The following is a 21,602-nucleotide window of genomic DNA, read 5'->3' on the forward strand; positions in this document are numbered from 1 at the left end:
GTCTTTTCCCTTCCCTTTGTCGACAAATAGCCAGTGTAGACTGTTGTTTCTTTTGTCGACAGAACTGGCTTCTGAGGGTATCCCACACACAATGCCTGCCCTGATGCCTGCTCAGCTTTGATCTCTGCTGCCTTGCAGGCATGTGCCTCCCCCTCCCTGCCTTCAAAGTTCCGGGAAAGATCTGAGAGCTGAGTGAGCTGCTCTGTTTGGGGAACAAACAAAGAATAAACCATTGGAATGTTCCTGTTCTGCCCTGCACTCTCTCTCTCAGTCTCTCTGGGATCCCTTGAAGTGAGTAAGATTTCCCCTTTGATGCCTATAACTGATGAGTACATAGATGAGAAATTAGGCCAATTCTGGCAAGGAACACTCTCTGGGAGTGGCTGCATGATGTGAGGTCCCTGTGTCCAGCAGTGCCAACACAGTGGTGCCAATACAGGCCCAGGCACGCTTCTTATGTCGGACTCTCTGATCTTCTTCATGGAGATGTCACTTGATCTCAAAGTGTTGGGAACCGTTCTTGATGTTGATCCTCCAGGTTACCCAATCCTTCACCTGCCTCTCCCGGGTGTCAGGATCAATGCCACACTTTACCAAGGTGTTCTTAAGAACATCTCTATAATGCTTCCTCTGCCCACCCTGAGACCTGGTCCTGGTCCCCAGCTGAGCATAAAAAATCTGTTTAGGCAAATGTGTGCCAGGCATCCTGACCATGTGACCAGACCATTGTAGCTGCCTGTGGGCAATTATTGACTCAATGCTGCAAGAACACTAATGTTGGTCCATCTGTCCTGCCATGTGATGCCCAATATTTTCCTCCGATACCACTGGTGGAATTTCTCCAGATCTTTAATATGTCATCTATAGGGAGTCCAGGCTTCAGCTCCATACAGCAATGTTGGGATGACTACAACACTGTAGACGTCAATCTTGGTCGGCGTCTTGATGTCATGATCATCATCAAAGACTCAGCTCTGTAAATGTACATAAGCTGTGCTGGCACTGAAGATTCGATGGTGGATTTCATCATTGATGTCAACATTGCTGGACAGATAGCTCCAGCACTTGGTCATCTGCCGTAATGTTTGGTTCGGATAAAGGTTGACTGAAAGAGAACCTCGGTCTTTTGAGCACTGAGAGTCAGTCTTAAACTGTGGTAAGCCATGGCGAAAACGTTGACAACTGCTTGGAGCCCATCTTCTGAGGTGGCACTAACCTGGGCATCATCAGCGTACTGAAGTTCTGCCACTGATGTTGTTGCAGTCTTGTTCTTGGCTCTGAAGTGGCCCAAATTGAAGAGGTTATCATTCGTTTTATAAGTTATTTCAATTCCACCTGTGAGGTCATCTCCAATCATCTGAAGCATGGCTGCCAAAAAGATATTAAATAGCGTAGATGCTACCACCCGCCCTTGTTTGATTCCAGTCTTTACGTCGATTGGTTCAGTTGCGTCACCATTGTTGAGAATCACGGCCTGCATGTTGCTGTGTAAGAAATGTATAATACTGGCAAATTTTGGTGGACAGCCAAAGTATCACAGGATCTTCCAGAGGGCCTCGTGGTTGACAGAGTCAAATGCTTTCGTCAAATTGAAGAATGCCATATACAGAGGCTGATGCTGCTCCTGACACTTCTCTTGTATTAGGTGAGCAGAAAAGATCATATCGGTAATTCCTTGCCCCAGTCAGAAACAGCATTGTGACTCCAGAAGGACTCTTCAGCCAGTGGAAGGAAGCAGTTCAGAGGGACTCGGGTGAGAATTTTACCTGCGGTTGAGAGCAAGGAGATCCCTTGGTAATTTCCACAGTCTGTCCTGTCACCCTTCTTAAAGATGGTCACTATGATGGAGTCTCTGATCTCACTGGGTATGGTTTCCTCTCTCCAGATCATCAGAATGAGAGAATATAGGCATGATAGCAGAGGTACACTAAAAGCACAGTGGCAGACAGACTGCTGCTGCAGGTGGAGGGCTAGGGAGACTGCTGTGCTACTCTGCCATTCCTCAGCATGAGAGCTCACAGAGCTATTCATGATACAGCTGAGAACCCCACGGAAGAACTTGGAAGGAATCAACAAGAAGTACTGGGATCAGTTCTGCCTTCCCGCAACACTGCACTGTGGTATGCTCATGGCCTCATTGGCTCTGTCTGTCAACAGGGTGTTAGCAATGTGGCCATGAAATGTCAGGGGGGAAAAAGAGACAGAAAAACCGGTTTGACTGATTCTTACTGTCAACAGAGTGCTAACATTGTGGCCATGAAATGTAGACAATGGGAAGTAGAAAAAATGGTTTGATCAGTTTTTACTTTTGGCAACTTTTGCATGTGGACAGATCTCTTGTTATCCAACCTTCCCAATGTAGACATATGCTAAGTGTCATAATAAGAAAGAGATGGCAGAGATGATGGAGGATTAGTTACAGCTTGCTTTGAAAACAAAAAGGTGCTGAATATAGTTAAAGCTGTGTTAGCTAGTACTTTACCAACAGGAAAGCTTTATTAACCAGCATTTCTGATTGCTCCAAATACAAATCTTCAAGCTAGTATTCAACCCAGTACATTATGCAACAGCACATTCTGCACTCTACTTTTATTAAAAGAGGCAGAAGACAAGAAAGCAAGCTGATAGCAGGGATTATTCAAAACACCAGGTGTGTCATAGAATCATTACAGATTCAGCTCAATCTTCTGTATCTTCTCCATCTACAGTGATAATTGATATTGATAATGATGGCCCTGAGGCACTGCAAGATTCCTAAGTGCCTTCTGAATCATCAAAGAAAGATTAAATTATAGTCAGTATAGTTTTGTGTTAGGTGTATTGTTAGTGATCTGGGTGTACACCATGCACTGCCGATAGTGATATGTAGTGTCGTAAGATAACCTACTGTATAGAAAACTTTAACTGTATACATATAAACACTTCAAGAAATCAACCACAGTGCAGTGCAGTACTACGACTGGATTGGTGAGTACCTGTATACTGGTATGCTATAAAATGTATACTAGTACCTGTATAAAAGGAATATACTTTATTCATTTTATTGTATCCTAATGCTGCGAAAATTGGTATTCCACTGGTAACGTACAATTCTCAGTTAACAAGAATAGTTGATTAACTGGTATCCCCCATTCTCCCAACATGCTGGGTAACAGAGATTTTACTGTATTGTTACAGCACATTTTAACTAATAAAATCTGTTAATTATGTAGGACTACAGTTTTGGGGTGTTGCTTTTTTTAAACGAGGATTTCAAGTTACCTGTAATTCTTACATGGCTCTCGGAGGTCATCTGCTCATTAATGAAATGTCTCCAGGGCTGGTAAATACCATGTGCTATGTAAGGATGTTAAATATTGGTTAATTTACTAGTCCATAGGCACTTCCACATTGCTCCTTTGAAATGTACAAGAGCCCCTGCTGGAGCTCTTGTACATTTCAAAGGAGGAATGTGGAACTCTGTGTGCAGCCCGGGGCCAGTGGGAAGACTCACAGTCCCCTGCTGACCCTGGGCTCCATGCTGTGCTGCCGCTTTGAAATGCCCCAGCTTGCCAGCTGATCCTGGGTTCCATGGAAAGGCAATGGCCTCGGGCTCCGCACGGCGCTGCCACTTTGAAATGCTACCATGGCATTTCAAAGGGGCGGCACCGCTCAGCTGATCCCGGGCTCAGCTGTGCGGCGCTGCCACTTGCTGATAGAGTCTAGAGTCTGCTGATAGTCGACTAGTCCTTAACCTCCTTAGTGCTGTGTCACAGCATTCAAGTGCACCTTTACCAGCACCAAATACAACCCTGAACACTGCCTCTGTGAGTGCAAAGGGGCCAAGTTAACATGATAGGGAGGGGGAACTTCAATGTTGAAGTTCCTAAGTTGAGCTCAGGGCTGTCCTTAAAGGATTACAGGGCCTGGAACAACTCCCAACTCTGCCCCTGCCCTGCCTCTTTCAACCCCCATTGCACCCCTTCTCCTAAGCCCCCTCCCATGAGTGACGTGAACCGAGGCATTACTGGGAGGCCTGGCACTGGCATCAGGGGTTGGGCTCCCCTGCACTCACCAAGGCAGTGGGAAGGGAAGTGAACTGTCCCCAGCTTGCCACATGCCTCTGTTTCCCAGCCACGTCACTTGGGGGAGGGTAGCAGGCTGTGGCTGGGGCTGGGTCGCTCTGCTCCTGTTGCCGCTGATGAGTGCGGGGGGGGGGTGGGCTTAACCCTTGGTCCCGGCACCAGGCCCCGTGGTAACTGCCTAGGCCGTTCTGGGCCCTGCGGTGTCCCCCAAAGCCTGAGGTCCAGGGTGGCTGCCCCGACCCATCCAATGGACGGGACTGCTCTGGTTGTGTGTGCTGGGAACTGTCTAGCTCAGTGCTATAGAAATCCAGGCTTTTCGGTGTCTCTCTCCATTATTATGAAGAGACGATTCTGTTACCCAAAAGAGAATTGGAGAAACTTTCCCCAGCCGAGGGAAGAGGCACAGCTGGGAAGCTTCCTCTCCCTGCTTGCAAGTCCCCATCTCAGCAGGGTGCGATGAGCAGGAATGGCTTTCTGCCCCTTTCCCAGCGCCTGCCTCAGCACATCCTGTAGCACACTCGCCTCACGTGGGCTGATGACTGAAATGGCCAGAAGCTTATGCAGGGGGAGGGAACTGGGGCCTTGGGAAGGGAACAGACTGGTCGAAGTGAGAACAAGGAACAGTCCTGGGGTGGGGCATCACTCTCCCTCTCTCTATTTCCCTGTCTCACTGTTTACCCTGGAATTGCCTCACAACCAGCCATTCTGTCGCCAGGGCAACCCCAGTATCACATGGAACATGTTGTGAATTCTGGAGTCAGAGAACATGCGTTCAATCTCCTGACTAGTCGGTGGGGGCAGAAGGGGGCTGAAATGGATGTGTATGGGGAGGGGAGGAGTTCCCTCCTCTCCATTTCCTGTGGCTGGTAATAACAGCTTTCCTGGAACAATCCCAAGGCAGACAGTGTCCAGAGGGGGGCAGGGAAAGCAGACTGGGCAGAAATACTCCCAAAAGAGTAGAATTCAGGTGCAGCTGGACAAAAGTGGAAGGAAGAGGGTTGGATCATGCTATGAAGGTATAAGAAAGGCCAGTGTGCATCAGTTGGAAGGCTGGGAAACAGAGATCCAGGCAAAAGGGGCTTTCTGCTGCTGCTGCTGCTTTGGAAATGGCTGGTCCTGAGTGTGTGAACTGAAGGGGAACACCCAGCACATAGTTCCTCACACTGTGCCAGCGGGAAGTGAGGGGGGAGAAGGGTTGCTGTAATAATTGTCTTTGTTGCATAACCCTCCTTCCTCTCATTCACCCTCTCCCCTTCCAGCTGTGTGTACGTGTGTAAGAGAGAAATATTATTATTTCTTTATGCAGCACCATGTGGGCGTGTGATGTGTGCATTATGTGTCACTGTCTTACTCTGGGGCTCACACTGCCTAGTAGCACAAGACCCCTGGTTCTTTTTAGATATGTCTACACTGCAATGTAAGCCTAGGGTTAGTGGGACTCACGTCAGCTGACCCATGTTAGGGAACTTTGGGCTTCAATATCTACATTGTTTTTAAACTCCATGTTAAAACTTTTCTACCATCTGCTAAAACCTAGGGCTCTGGCATCCACATAGCAGTTCACAGACCCAATCCCCTAGCATCTCCCACTCTCCCAAATTTCTCCACGTTAGCTCCAGGTTTGCAGTGCACCTTGAATAAACCTTACAGCCTGCTCTGCAGCAGGGTGGCTTCTGTTTTCACTAGCGTGGGTTGCCGATTGTTGGCACAGAGAGGACTGTGGAAGTTGTCCTATGGAATTGTGGAATATGTCTGTCTGTGTGCATCTACCCTTAGCTCGAAATAAGCTATGCAATTTGAGCTATGCAAATTGCGTAGATTATTTTTAATTAATTTCAAAATAGCTTATTTTGTAATTTGGCACGGACTTCACAGCACCAAATTTCAAAATAAACCGCTATTCCGAAACATCCCCTAATCCTCATGGAATGAGTGTTACTGGGACATCAGAATAGCACACCCGTTATTTTGAATATACTTTGAAATAACAGGTGCTCTGTCAAGATGCGGAATAGCTATATAGTACCTCGAAAAAGCGCCACAGTGCAGACGTACCACTGACTCCCAGGAGCCAAGTCAAGCAGGACCACACCTACAATGCACAAGTCCTGGGACCCTAAATCTGAGCCCTCTGTTAATACAACTGCAGAGTAGATGCAAGGGGAGGGGAGCTGGGCTTGGGTCCAGACTCAAGCACAGGCTTATGTGGCAGAGCAGACATACCTTAGGCTTAGAGGACGTGTCTGGAACTCATTAACTGAGGGGCCAAGTTAACTCGACAGGATTGCAAAAGCCTATGAAAAAACCCCAAAGACTTCAATGGTGCCAGACCCTTTTAAACTAATGTTTTCGGTTGAAGTATTTGGAAGTCTCCTTTGGAGAGAACAAGGTTTGTGCATATCATTCTCTGTTTATGAAATGAAAAATTTCTGTGAGCTTATACCGCACATAAGGAAAGAGCTGGGAAGTTCAAGATACAAATTTCTAGGCACAAGTCTGGGCCTGGGAATTGGCTGGTGGCACTCTGTAATATAATGCAGGACTGGCTGGTTTGCTGCGCATATTTCATTCAGCTGGCAGTGATTTTGCTTGCTAGAGGCTCTGTGTAAACAGACCTGGAGCGGTTGTTCTCACAGCAAAGCAGTGTAAAAGGCACACCCCAGTTGGAGAGCTGGGAGACACAGCTGTTCTACCATTCAGATTGTACACTGGGGAATGTCACATCTACCAGTCTCTACTTCTCAGGCCGCTTATCACAATGTACCTGCTCAGCTAATCCTACTCTTTCTTTCTGGGCTTGCTGTCTGAGACTTAGGCTATGTCTACATTGCAGCGCTTTTCTGGGATACTGGAGGTATCCTGGAGAAGCTCTGCCATGTCTAAGGAACGCGTCTGCTTTTCCGAAAAAAAATTAGGAAAAGCAGACACATTTTTTTCAGCATCCCTGTAAACCTCATTCTACGAGGAAGAAGAGATGTTTCAAAAGAGTGGTTTTTCCCAATATTTGGCCCCATGTAGACGGGCCAAATGTCATAAAAGCCTCTTTCAGAAGAAAAGCGGAAAAAACTGCAATTTGCGTATCTTTTTGCAGCTTTTCCCAGCAGTGTAGACATAGCTCCAGTCTCTCCCCAACTCCCAGCCTCTTTCCCTTCCCACACTTAGGCTATGTCTAGACTGCAGGCTTCTTTCGAAAGATGCTCTTTCGAAAGCATCTTTCGAAAGAGCATCTTTCGAAAGATCGCGTCTAGACTGCAGGCGGATCTTTCGAAAGAAAAATCCGCTTTTTCGAAAGAGAGCACCCAGCAAGTCTGGATACTCTCTTTCGAAGACGGCCTCTTTACATTGAAGAACGCCTTCCTTCGAAAGAGGAACTTTCGAAGGAAGGCGTTCTTCCTCGTGAAACGAGGTTTACCGTCATCGAAAGAAAAGCCGCGTTCTTTCGAAATAATTTCGAAAGAACGCGGCTTGAGTCTGGACGCAGGGGAAGTTTTTTCGGGAAAAGGCTACTTTTCCCGAAAAAACCCCTGAGTCTGGACACGGCCTTAGTCTCAGTATCCTTGCCCAGTAAATCTGAGTTCCCCCTTCCAGCTCATCTGACATGCCTCTCCCCTCCCCTCAATGATTCCCAGGCCTAGGCTCATCCAGTTTCAGTCTCCCTCACCCCAAGTCTGTCCATATGTCTTTGGCCCAGTTTCTTTGCCCAGCCCACTTCTCCCCACTGCACCCTAATGCCTTTGTCAGATCTGTCTCTCCTCCCCAAACATGGTAGTCTGCTCTCAAGGAGGAGCAGAGAGAGTCCAGAGCATGCTTAGTGAGGGCAGAATCTTCCAAGGTTTTCACTGTGGTATCCCTGAGGCAAAGGAGACTCCCCTGCCAGAATTCAAGGACCTCTTTTAAAGCAAGGTGGCACAGTGCTATTCCAAAAAAGGTTGACAAATTATGCTAACACAGGCAAAACAATTTTTCTCCTTGCCCTCATTCTCAGGATGAGTGAACAGTTGCGGTCAAAATCTTCCAAAACAATTCCCAATGCGTATAGAAATTTTTAGTCCAAAATGTCAGTGTTGGCAAAGTACTATGCAACTCAAAACAGTGTCACCTAATGGGAATTGTTGGGCAACCTTAAGAATAGGCAATGCCCTGCCTGTCATGTTCTATATAAACACTAACTAATTAATCCCAACCACAGCTGTAAGGGAGGCATTAATTAGAAATGCCAAACTTTATAGCCAAACACTAAATAGCCTGACTAAATAAAGACTATGTGGGAGACATACGCAGTATTTACAGACATCTGCAAGGTGTAAACACAACGTAAGAGAAAAATTGGTGAGTGTCCTACCAAGGGTAAATCTCAGAGAACATGGCGAAAACTGAGAAGAAAGTGGTGTTCTTTATAGCTAGAGCCCTGCAAATACACAGATATCCACATTATATCTGTGGGTATTTATAGCCACAGATATGGATGCAGAGCTCCGCAGCTCATTTTTGCAGATACAAATTTTGAATACAGAACCCAGAAAATTTGCGGATGTCCACTTTGTATCTGTGGGTATCTGCATCCACAGATGTGGACATGGATATCCTTGGCTCATTTTTGCAGCTACAGATACAGATACAAATTTTGTATCTGTGCAGGGCTCTATTTATAGTCCCACCCCAGAAAAGCCCTTATGCACATGCATAAGAGCTTTGCTGGGTCAGGGCCTCTATTCTTATCCCATTACATCTGGTTTCCATCCAGATGTGAAAATTCACTTTCAAAGGATTTAAATTAAAATGAAAATCTAGAGAGTAGCTAGGACATTTTTCCAAACAGTGGAAGCAATGAAACTGTAGAACAGTCTCCCAAAGTAAATGATGGATGCCCCAATGCATAAGCTATATAGAAAGAGAATGGAGAAAGCCCTGGAAAAAAATGTGCTGCAGAGAAGCAATTCTGCTAGGTTGGGTATAGGGAGCTGGACAAGATGCTCTAACAGGATTGACCCATCTCTAATTTGTACAATATGCTGGTTTTATGTAATACAGTTACCATGATTTGAGACTCCTCTGCATAAGCCACAGAATCTCAGGTGGAAGGAGAAAATACATCTATGAACAGGCAGACAGGTGACCCAGTAAGATGGGAGGGCATGGCTACTGAGTAAACAGTCAGAAGCCTGCAGCCCTGCAGTTGCTGGGGAACCAGACAGCCTATTTGAAGGGAACAAGAAGTCCAAAAAGAGAGGTGAGAGGCAGCAATCATTGTGGCTGCTGCTCTGGGGAGGGGGGGGGGGGGGGAACTGTTCACAGTTGGATGAAACATGGAGAGCAAGACAAATAAGACTTGCAAGAAGAAGTGTCACAAGATTGTTACAAGAGCTACACCAGGGAACAGACATACCCATAATCAGATGCTGTGATCCCCAGCCTCGCTCAGTCTGACTCAGAGCCAGCTCCAGGGAGAGCTGTAGCGAGGGGAGAAAGCACAGTTCAGCCCTCACATCCCAGCCTGGTTCTTACCTCTTGTTTTTCCTAAGATGATTTTTATTTCCGTTAACTGGACTGTTAATCATTTCCCCCCTTTTCTGAAAGCTTTTAAATCATGGATTAAAAATGGATTAAAATCTACAGTGAGAAATTTGACGTGTCCCTCCTTTAGTAACCCAGCTGAGGACACACCAAACAGCTCTGCCAGTGAATTCCAGCTCATTGCTGTGCCAGGCCAGGGATGTTGCTCTCAGCTCTGTCAATGCACCTCAATAGTGGGTGCTCCTACCCAGATATTCTGCACTTCAACCTCAGCACAGTTATTCAGCAGCACAGTAATGAGCTCCAGTATGGGCTCGTACAATTTAATTCTCCCATGAATATTATTTCAGGCACACTTAGATCTATTCATCTGCCATGGTTACTGGTTCTCTGCAATATTGCTCTGACCAGATATAATTGCAAAAAGCATAGTAAAGCTTATGACAAAATTACGTGATATGCCACACGTACTGGTAATTAAAGCCTTGTTTAATTCACCACATAATTCTGCCCTCAGGTTGTCTGTTGTGGATAAGTTTACTAGCAGAGGATTCGTGGTGAGCTTCATGTCTCCCGAGAAAGTGATAAAAAATTATCTTGTGTTAACCCTTGCCCAACATCAACCTAGGTTTGGTTTACCACAAAAGATAATTGCACCAGACATGGAATTTGTGCTGCAGCAGAATTTTGGTGGCATTTTAGAGACAGTCCACTGTGTCAGTGTGGGCGGCCACAAACCACGACATATACATGGAGGAGTGCAAAATGATTCAACTTCCTGGAGGTCTTTCTGTCTTGAACATCGTTGACCAGATTGCATACACCAAATAAATAACCTCGATAGTGATGTTGGAAAACCTGATATATCTGGTCTAAGGATGTCTCATTGCTCTGCCAACGTGCATTTAGAACTCTGCACCCGTTCCTTCTCTTGGCGTTCTTTGTCTTTAGAACTTATATGGTATTCTACAATAACGCCTCCTCTCGCCCTCTTACAACAATACTACTGCAGGCTTGAAAGATTGTTACAGGATAGTATAGCAAAATAGTCACAACAAAACTGTGCCAGAATATACTCATTTTTTTTAGGTCCGCAGGCCAACAATGCCTTAAGCACAGGCATAAGCTCTTAGATGAATCAGGGCCAATGTGCCTGCCCCATTATCTGGTTTCTACCCAGAGGTAGAAATGAAGCCCCATTCACAGCTGTTTTATCCATTTTACCCCAGGTCAGGAAAACTGGCAGCTTTTTTTCTGAAAGCCCATATGGAGTCTTCAGGGTGCTTTGGGATCCTTTCTGATGGGCAGTGCTGGAGAACTCTATTACAACAGTGTTGTTATTGGAAAAAAATTGTTTCCCTGCCACTAATAGGGGGCAGTTAGTGTGGCAATTTTTTCAGCTAACTATCTTCACATTTGTTTGTTGATCAAGGGCGCCCTCATTTTGGTGAGTAAAGGGGAGGAACCCTGGGAAACCCTGACCTTTGGCCTCACTCACTATGTTGCATGTGGTGGGGATTGGGCAGATTATTGTAGTATTCCCACCCATGCCCATCCCTGAAGGCTGTGGCTCAGATACTTCACTGCTGATGAACAATTTACTTTTAGAGCCAGAGAAAATGATTCACTTCTTCAGGCACCCGGTCAGCTATTTGATCGTTGCTTGGAAAAGAATCATCATTGCTTTCAATGTCCAAATCCACACCAAGAAAGCTTTCTCTCCCCCTTTAAAGGGCTCTGTAGACCCTTTTTACTCACGGACTATACCTGGGCTGCGTGCTTCCTAGAGGATGGTTCTGCAGGCAACATGGCTTACATCTTCTGGAGCAGGTTTGTCAAGAGATTTTATCAGAGCACTTTCACCAACGCTCTGTTTAATTACTGTTGAGAATTTATTCTGTTTCTATTCCCCAGGGATTCCTTGAGGAGTCTAGCCCAATAACCACTCCTTCCTTTGTAATATGAGCAAACTTGTACTGTCGGAGTTTATAGATTTTTAAAGGGACCATTATAATAATCAAGTCCATTCTCCTGCATAGCATAGACCACAGATCCTCCCCCAGCAATTCCTGCCACAAGTCCACAACTTCTTTGAGTTCAAGGGTATCATTTTGACAGAGAATCCACCATGTCCCAAGGTAAGTTATTCAAATGGTTTATTATCCTCACCGGTCAAAAATATGTGCCTTATTGATAGGCTGAACAGACTGCACAGAGTTTCCAACTGCTTGATCTCATTAATGCCCATCTCTGCTACATCGAAGAGCCACGTTCTATCAAAAATCTCTTCCCTGTGTAGGTACTTGCAGGCCATGATCAAGTAACCTCTTAACTTTGTCTTGAATACACTAAACAGATTCAGCATCTTACGCCTCTCACCAGGATAAGGCATGTCTTGCAGTAAGTCAATGTATATTAAGTTGATTTGAAGCCATGACAATAACGACTGCCATAGTTCATGTCCACACTTCAGTCAGCGGCGTGCGAATGCTTCCACTGACCTAAGAGGGGCAGTGTTCAGAGCTGAGAGGCTGGGTTATTAGTTCCCATGGCAGCTCCCTGTTGGGATCCCGGCTGTCCCAAAGGTTCCCAATAGGCTCCACCCCTTTCCTGCTCCCCATTCCCTGCTAGGAGCAAGAGGAAGCCACCTAGAGTGCCCCATTCCCCACTGGGAGTGGATCCAGCCACACAGGCTCCTCACCTTGGCTCCCAGCTGGGAGTGAGGTCTAGCAACCCAGCTCTCCAGGAGTGTGGGGACAGCTGGGATGTAGCTGCCCAGCTTTCTTGTCAATGTCATGGCTCTTGCCATGAAATTGACAAGACAGACAACAGCAGATGTAAGTAACACAATGTTTACACACTCACTGCCTCACCCTAATTACACCAGCATAATCCCTATGCTTCTCGTGGAGGTGGAGTTATGATGTCAGTGTTGTAGAGTAGTTACGTCAGCGGGAGCAAGGTGATAGTGCAGATACTGACATAATTAGATCGACATGGGTGTGGAGTATAGACCAGCCCATAGATTCTAAGGCCAGAAAAAACCATTGTGATCATTTCGTCTGATCTCTATCTCACCACACAGACACACAACTTTACCGAAAATAATTCCTGGAGCATACCTCTTAGGCGAAAGAAACACCCGGACTTGATTTTAAAACGGCCAATGATTGAGAATCTGTCATATCCCTTCGTAAATTGTTCCAAAGGTTAATTACCCATACTGTTAAAAATGTATGCCTTATTTCCCTGAGTCATTCTTGTAGTTCTTTTCTGAATCCTTTCCAATTGTTCAACGTCCTCTTCGCAGGATGGACACCAGGATTGGACGTGGTGTTCCAGGACTAGTTCTGCTAGCAAAAGTTAACAGAGGTAATACCCTCTGCCTACCTTATTTGTTCAGATGGTTATCAACAATAAACCCTAAGTCAGGGGTCTCTAACCTTTTTATGCTTGTGATCACTTTTTGAATTTAAGTGCAATCCAAGATCTACCTGAAACCCAAATACCCTTGCCCTGCCTCCTTTGTGCCCCTTCTCTGAGACCCCAGCCCTGCTCACTCCATCCTCTCCCCCTCCCTTTCATCAGGCTGGGGCAGAGGGGTGAGGTGCAAGGTCTGGCCTTAGATTAAGGGATTTGGAGTGAGAAAGGGGCTCTGAGCTGCAGGCAGTTGGTGTGTTGGAGGGGGTTCTAGGTGCAGACTCTGGGTGCAGGGGTGCTCGGGGCTAGGGGTGCAGTAGGGGATGTATGACAGAGGTAGGGTTTCAGGGTGTAGGCTCCAGCTGGACACTGCTTACCTCAGGTGGCTCCTGAGTGGTGATGCAGTGAGGCTAAGGCAGGTTCACCCATGTCCTGGCCCTGCACCACTCCCAAAAGCAGCCAGCAAACTCCCCCCATCCCAAATCCTCTTGTGACCCCTCTCTGCTCTGTGGAGATAGGATACAGGGTGGGAGAGGTGGCACTTTGACATCAGCACCCTCCTCTCCTCCTCTGCCCTGCACAACAAGCAGGAAGCTCCTAAGGGGACAACTTCAAGGCAAAGGGCAGGAGATGTGCAGCAGTGGGGGGATGGGCAGATGAAGTGCCTGCACTTGATAATGGCCTCTTGGCCAAACCAGTCAGGATCACCCGTCAGAGGCTCCAAGATCTACCAGTAGATCCCGATCTACTGGTTGGGGACCACTGCCCTAAGACTTTTTGAAGGTCACTGCATTGTCTGTTCCAACATGTTCGGCTTTACTGTGGCTTTATTAAAACCCATTTTGTTAAAATCAGCCCACTGTACCAAGCAATTCAGATCAGCCTGTATAATCAAACGGTCTGCAAATTTTGCTAGCAACAATTTTAATTTTCTTACAGATGATTGATAAACATTGGAACAACACTCCGCCAAAAAGAGATCTCTTCAGAAGCTTACTAGGAAACATGCTCACAGGCTGATGACTCCACATTTACAGTTACTTTTGAGATCTACCAGTTAACCAGATTTTAACCCATATAATATGGGCTACACTGGGTTTATATAGTTGATATTTTCCATGTTCTAAATCTTGATGTCGGGGAGAAAGTTTATGTTCTGTCACAGGAAAAAGTTGTATTTCAACGTTTTGACTGTTATCTTATCTACATATTTCAGAATGGTGCATTTTTCTGTCTGTCTGTCTGTCTGTCCATCCATCTGTAAGTCTCCTTCTATTTGGTAAAAGCTAGGACCACCAAATTTGATAATGCAGCTTTCTCTTATCATAACTTAAAGCAAGGTCAGGATTTGGTTGTGCCAGGAAAACAGGATCTGCCAGGAATGGGATTGTTTTTCATAAGATGGAAAGGGAGGGAGCTGATCAGAGGACAGCAATAGTGCAGAGTGACCACTGGAGGCAGCCACACCACCAAGAGAGTGACCAGTTGTGAATCTGGCTTGCATATTACCAGCCACCGGGCCAGGTAGGTGGCCCCCCTACCCTTGGCCACAGTGCCAGAGTAGAAGGGGAGATCTCTCTCCCCTCCTGTCAGACTTGGCACCACAGATTGGTGCCCATTGGCACCACAGATCAGGAGAGAGGAGGAGGAAGGGAGAAAGTCCTGACAGCACCTCCTCCCTGGGAGGAGAGAGGGGGGAGGGAGAAAGCCCCACCAGATCTCCTTCCTGCCTGTCCAGCCCCTCCCCCCCAACCTGGTTCCCTGGTCAAGCCAGTGGGCAGGGTGTGCAGCCCTCCCCCTCTGCCTCAGGCTACCCACAGAGAAGCCAGAGGGTGGGATGCACGGCCCCCCTCCCATCCTGGGGACAAGCCAGTGGGTGGGGTGCGTGATCCCTCTGCTGCCTTGGGCCGTCCTGAGGGAGAAGCCAGCGACTATTCTGATCCCCTACCAAGATCCCTTCTCCCTCTCTCCTGATTTCTGCACTCTCTGCCCCCTGCCTTGAGCCTCTCATCACACCCTGCCCTGAACCTCTCCTCACCCCCCAACCCTAGTCTTCTGTCCCTAGCCCCTCCTCAACCCCCACCCTGACTCCTGAGGCCCCTCCCCCTGAGCCCGGCCTCCTCCCCCAAACCCTCCACATCCCTAAAGCCCTGTCCTGACTCCTGTATCCCCCCCCCCACACTGCCAGCCTTTGCCCTGAAGGACCCACGTGACACCAGATAAGTCTTTTAGTGATGCAACAGAGCAAAAATAACTTCATTACAAGGGAAAGGATGGCCTTGTGGTTAAAGCATTGAAATGGCATGCAGGAAATCAGCATCCAGTTCCAGGCTTAGTCACTTACTTCCTCTGTGTCCTTTTAACTTAATTTACCCTCGGTTCCTCATCTGAAATAGAATATTTCTCTACCTCACAGCAGTGTTGATGCAATAAAGCCAATTAAGGCTTATGAGGAACTTAGATGATAAGGCAATGAAGGCCACGTAAGCACCCCAGCAGACTGCAAATGTCACCATATTACTACACTAGCATCCCATGATGTCTCCACATAGTCATGCAAACATCACTATGTTGCAATGCAATGGTCATTGGGTCCACAGTGATTACTCCTCTAGGAGTGCTCAAATATGTGAAAGACTCAGCACAGCTGTCACTTTGTTGCTGGGCAACCATCACAATGTGATGATGGTGTGTCAGCCCCCAATTTTTTTTAGGACAGTTTTGAGGCCACCTTTAAAACTACACCTTTGTGGCTATCCATCTGTATGCCTTGGATGTAGATTTACTCCAGCAAGCAACATTTGCACATGTAGATCAAGCAGAAGCCTAGCTATGCCCAACTAATTTTCAGACACAAATCTGAGTTTACAGATTCTCAAAAATTTCCGTGTGAATTATCATGTGCTCTGAACAAGTGTTTCTCAACCAGTGGTACAAATACCCTTAGAGGTGCTTGAGAGAAGTCCGGGGGGTTTATCAACACAACTGACATTTGCAGAAAACTGAATTTTTGTTTTAAGTTTTATAGCGCTTTATTATTTTTGTATTTTTTACACCCAAAAATTTCATCATTCTTCCGGCTACGATTAAGTTGTTTAAACAACTATTCTGCAATGGTAGAAACAAATGTGGTATACCTGAAAACTAAAGTTACGGAGCGTACTTATATATTTTTAAAGGGGGGTACTTTATAAAAAAAAGTTGAGAATCATTGCTCTAAACTGCAAGCAGAGTTTTAGACTTTAGACCAAATCCATTTTGAAGATTTAGACCCTAATGTTCCATGAGCTGTCCTTCAAAATAAGGGATCTCTTGACAATTAGAACGGGGCCCTGCAACATCTATTGTGTGGCAGGAACTCTGCCAGCTAGCTGAACAAAGCATTCCTTCCAGGTTGCAAGTATAGCACTACTGAGCTCAGTGGTATCAAGTGCTGAAAGTTCAGATCAAGCTGAGAACAGGAGGGATGAGGATTACTGAGTTAGCTCTTATCTGTAAGAGCAGCACTTTGACATGTGGAATGTTTGCTCAGCGTGATTAACAGGGTGGAGAGAGCCAGAGAAGTTACTGTTGCTCAAATAAATTCCTTATTCATGAAACCACAGTATTTGCTATCACCTTTTCCCTCCTGCTGCCTACTCCAGACACAAAGATACCCTAGTCCTAGTGCAATAGGTGTGCCTGGGGAATACTAGGAAAGATTAGAAGGGATGGCTGTGGAGATTTCCCTCTGAGGCTTATCCAGAAAAGTCCATGGAGACGAAATATTTGTATTATTCAGCGGTAGGCAGGGCCAGGCATTTTGGAATGAGGCTTGGTGGAGAGGAAATCCACAAGAATCCGCCAGATGTGGAGTAGGATGGGTGGGGGAAAGGATTGTGTTTTAGTGAATTGAATGTGTAGCTCTTGGGATTTAAGGAATAGCAAGGAAGGGTTACCCAGGGGGAAAAGCAAGTCCTCTCCCTTCCTTACTTGTGGAAAGCAGAATAGGCCTCTGTTACCAAGCATTTTGCATGACTTTGAGCCCCTTGCATCTTCTGGTTACTAATAAAACTGGTCCTACAGAAAGGGAGTTAGAACTGAATGTGAGAGTTTGGGCTTTATTTGGACTACCCCAGCTGGAAGAGATGGAGAATTACCGTTGGATTATGTAGGGCACAATCATTGTGTATTGCCCATTGAAGTCATGGCAAAGTTCCCATTGACTTGGGTGGAGCAAGATCACACCCAGGCTACGTCTAGACTGGCCCCTTCTCTGGAAGAGGCATGCAAAGCAGGCAAGTGAGAATAGGGAAATCCGCGGGGGATTTAAATATCCCCCGCAGGATTTAAATAAACATGGCCGCCGCTTTTTTTCCGGCTTGGGGAAAAGCCGGAAAAGAGCGTCTAGACTGGTGCGATCCTCCGGAATAAAGTCCTTTTCCGGAGGATCTCTTATTCCTACTTGCAAGTATAGCACTTGCAAGTATTCCACTTGCAAGTACGAATAAGAGATCCTCAGGAATAGGGCTTTATTCCGGAGGATCGCGCCAGTCTAGATGCTCTTTTCCGGCTTTTCCCCAAGCCGGAAAAAAAGCGGTGGCCATGTTTATTTAAATCCCGCGGGGAATATTTAAATCCCCCGCGGATTTCCCTATTCTGACTTGACTGCTTTGCATGCCTCTTCCGGAGAAGGGGCCAGTCTAGACGTAGCCCCAGGGTATGTCTATACTATAAAGTTAATTTGAACTAACAGCAGTTAGTTTAATTCGAAATAGCAGAGCGCTTAATTCAAACTAGGTAAACCTCATTCTACGAGGAGTAACGCCTAGTTTGAATTGAGCAGTTCGAATTAAGGGCTGTGTAGGCACTTAATTCAAACTAGCTGGAGGCTAGCCCTTCCCAGGTTGCCCTGGTGGCCACTCTGGGCCAAGCCAGGAAAACTCTTCTGCCCCCCTCCCAGCCCTGGAGCCCTTAAAGGGGCACGGTCTGCCCACGGTGCCTGTGCCAATTGCAAGCCTGCCAGCACCCAGCCAGCAGACCCTGCACCTGGCACAGGATGAGCCAGCCACCCGCTCCCACCCAGCCCTCCACCTCTTCCCAGAACCAGGCTGCTGGCTCCCAGGAGCCTGCCCGGGGCTGAAAAAGACATGCACCCTCCTGGTCTAGTGTGGAGATCGTGGACCTCATCGAGGTTTGGGGGGAGGCCTCCAATGTCCACAATCTCCGCACTAGGCACAGGAATGCGGCCGTCTACAGCCTCATGGCTGCCAGCCTGGCCACCAGAGGCCTCACGCGGACCCAGGAGCAGGTCCGCTACAAAATTAAGGACCTGAGGCAGGCCTACTCCAGGGCCTCCCACCAGGGGCCGACCCAGAGGCCTCCCCTCACTTTGAGGCCCTGGGCTGCATCCTGGGGGCTCACACATTCCATGCCCCCCGGGTGGTGGTCAACTCCGGGGAAGAAACGGAGGAAGAGGAGGACGCTGAGAGCCAGGAGCCTGTAGGGAGCCTGTCCAGGACCCAGGACCCCCAAGTCATCCCACAGAGCACATGTGCAGTGTTGTCTGAGGCTGGGGAGGGCTCCACATGTCAGTGCCATCATGGTCCCCTTATGTTGGACCATGGGGGGTGGAGAGGGAGCCCAGGGACCACGCGCCTGAGCCTTGGCGCACCATGGAGCAGCAGCTGGGTGTCATGCAGGGGCCCTGGCCTGTTCCTCACATGCTGACCTCGCCTTGCAGAGGGGGGCTGGGTTTCACCCACTGTGTCCCCAGGGAGAACACTGCTCTTCTTTCACCACAGCCACAGCACCTGGGCCTGCAGGGCGCACCACCCCACCTGGAACAGCCACCCACACCCAGGCCAGCAGACGCACCCGCAACCAGGAGGAGTACCAGCGGCGACACCAGCGGCTACTGGGGCAGCAGCTCTGCACCCAGGACCACTGGGTCTGCGAGGACCTGGGGCTGCGGCAGCAGAGCTTGGAGGCACTGGAGGATCAGGGCCGTGCCCTCCGAGGTCACCTCCAGTCCCTGGTGGACAGGTTCCTGCCTCCTCCTGCTCCAGCCCCTGCGGCCGCCCCAGCTCTCGCTCCTCCTCCCACCACTGCTCCCCCTCCCACTTCGTCCGCCCCCCCCGTCCCTCCTGCCCCACCCTCCATACCCACTCCCCCCCTGATACCCCCGCACCCAGTGGCCGGTGTGCGCCGTACCTGCATGAGCACTGCGTCGACGGTGGATTTCCCCACACCGAACTGGTTCCCAACAGATTGGTAGCTGTCTGGTGTGGAAAGCTTCCACAGGGCGATGGGCACACGCTTCTGGAGGGGGATGGTGGGCCTCATGCGAGTGTCCCGTCACCGCAGAGCAGGGATGAGCCACTCACAGAGCTCCAAGAAGGTGTCCTTCTTTATCCTGAAGTTCTGGGTTCACTGTTGGTCTCCCCAGCGCTCCAGGATGATGTGGTCCCACCAGTTGCTGCTGGTGTCCAGACGCCAGATGCGGCAGGGCACGCTGGTGTCCGGGCGCTGCTGCAGCTCCTCCATGGCCCCCAGGGAGGCCAGGAGGAGGGTAGGGGGCTGACGTGCACCAGATGGTGCCAGGCAGCCTCGACCCATTGCTAGCAGGCTTGCTGCAGCAAGTCCAAAAACTGGAGCAGAACGCTCTGGCTCCATGGTGCCAACTGCGGTGGTGTCCCCAATGAGAACAACCGACACAGACAGGCAGAGAGGAAAACGCTTTGCTGTCCCTCTGGGAAGTAGGCAAGCCAGCGGAAAAGCTGAGAACCAGCTGTCCACGGGGGTCCGTTTAAGCACGAGCCTCAGACAGCCTCAGACAGCAGCCACACAAAGCAACTACCGACCTGATGTCCTGATGGAACCGGTTTCAGCTGCCCTTAAATACGACCCAACGTCCAGTCAGTGTGGACGTGCTATTTCGAATTAGCAAAACGCTAATTCGAATTGGTTTTTGGGTCTAGATGCGTTATTTCGAATTAGCTTATTTCGAATTAGCGCTGTAGTGTAGAAATACCCCCAGAGTCTTTTCCCCAGCCTAGTTTCCTGTAGTTTGTCCTCTGGCCAGTCCAGTTTGAAATTAATGAAGTGACTGGGCTTACATGACCGCTCGGGAATCTATTCCACACACTGGCAGTGTTCATTGTTAGGAAATATTTCCCGCTAGCCAAATGAAAGTCTCCTTTTGCTCTATTTTATTCCATTACTCCTAGCCAGATTTTCCTGGACTACCTAAAATAATTGGTGAATCCCATGTGCCTCTACCGCCCTCTCCTTTCCCTTTCCTCGCCTTGAGAAAGAACCCAGGTTTCCAGAAAGACACCCTTCTGCGTCAATTACAAAGTAAACAGCTCAAGCAAAGGGAAGCTTGAAGTTCTAACAGCGAAAAGCCAGATTGGCAGAGTTCCTGGGCATCCAGAATTCCAGCTAAAATCCATGGGTGCTGCAGGGGCTCTGGAAGGCAGGGCACAAAGAGTGGGGCAGGGTGTGGTGGAGGCAGCCATTATAACACCTGCAAGCACATGCAACACTGACTGAAAGGAGAATTAAACGTCACAGCAGATAGGCTTATGAGGTCAACATCACATGCCCATAATAAAGCCTGACTTATTCAGTGTGCAGAATATGGAAAATCTAAATGACTTTTTGCCATTTAGGTTCTTTTGTTCACTTTTCCCCTGGACTCTCATAAGTACCATGCGAGAGGACTGCCAGGCATTCTCTCCAGGGGCTGCCCCTGATTTTACTAGTGCAGAGCAATGCACCATCAGGGCCTACACTATCTGGGGCAAAGGCTGTCTCTTTGTGTATGGTTGCATAGTGCCCAGCACAAAAAGTCCCTGTTTTCTGGGACTGCCATTATTTAAACTGTTACTTTCCCCACCCCCTCGCCCATGCTTTATGAAACTTGGCTTATGAAGTTGAATGTGCATAACTCGAAAATGCTTTTATGCAAAACAGGTCATGTAACATATTGACTTTAATGTTACAGTCTGCTCTGTCTGTATACCCTGTTTTTGTGTGTGCCTCATTCTTCTATGTGACGTTAGACATCTGACGTGTGGCTCTCTTTATAGTTCTAATAAGGGCCATTACTGGTGCTCCAGTAAGTAATGACTCAGTACTCAGACCAACAACTTGTAAATGGCTGTGTTTGTCCTATAAGCCCAAACTGTGGTTGGACCTATAAAGACATATAATCATGCCACCTGGTACTAGAATCCATCTTGAACCTGGTATTTTCCCATGAGGATAGAGGGTGCCAAACAAAAGGTTCCCTCCCTGAGGGAAAGTCTATTTCAGCAATGGAAAGCCATCAGTCCTTTGTCTTCAGCTGGCCTTTTGAAACTGCCTGTCCCACCCTAAGAGGATACTTGTCAACAAGGAGCTTTGAAGAAATCAAATCAGAGTAAAAAACCAATTCTGATTTGAAGTTTTTACTGGAGATAAGAACAGCTGTTTAGGGTAAGAATTTGCATGTAACAATTTCCTTAGTGGATTAGAACTAGCTAATTTTTTTTGTGCAACAACTTAAATCCTACTGTTTATACTTAATAGATACACTTTTGTTTGATATCAAGCCCAGTGTAAATAATTGTTTCCGGGGAA

The 21,602-nt window shown here is 47.7% G+C and overlaps 1 protein-coding gene and 1 long non-coding RNA gene across 3 annotated transcripts in view; one reads left to right on the top strand and one right to left on the bottom strand.

Annotated features, from left to right (window-relative positions):
- Window positions 1-11,458, bottom strand: part of GSG1 (germ cell associated 1) — a 36,231-nt gene extending 24,773 nt beyond the window's left edge. Inside the window, exon 1 of the mRNA XM_025178670.3 lies at window positions 11,346-11,458. Within this exon, the coding sequence (XP_025034455.1) occupies window positions 11,346-11,387 (42 nt within the window). The 5' untranslated portion in view covers window positions 11,388-11,458. The remainder of the gene's footprint in view (window positions 1-11,345) is intronic.
- Window positions 356-17,239, top strand: LOC112543816 (uncharacterized). 2 transcript variants are annotated; one of them, XR_012905614.2, is made up of 5 exons: window positions 356-2,967; window positions 11,312-11,408; window positions 11,493-11,716; window positions 12,889-12,950; window positions 13,938-17,239. It is a non-coding gene; the product is annotated as an uncharacterized LOC112543816 (long non-coding RNA). The 2 variants fall into 2 exon arrangements; XR_003087071.3 differs by lacking the exon at window positions 356-2,967 and having other exon boundaries at window positions 11,035-11,408.
- Window positions 17,240-21,602: the final 4,363 nt, after the last annotated feature.

This window comes from Pelodiscus sinensis, chromosome 1, assembly GCF_052426305.1.
Source record: "Pelodiscus sinensis isolate ZL-2025 chromosome 1, ASM5242630v1, whole genome shotgun sequence".
NCBI classification, from domain to species: Eukaryota; Metazoa; Chordata; order Testudines; family Trionychidae; genus Pelodiscus; species Pelodiscus sinensis.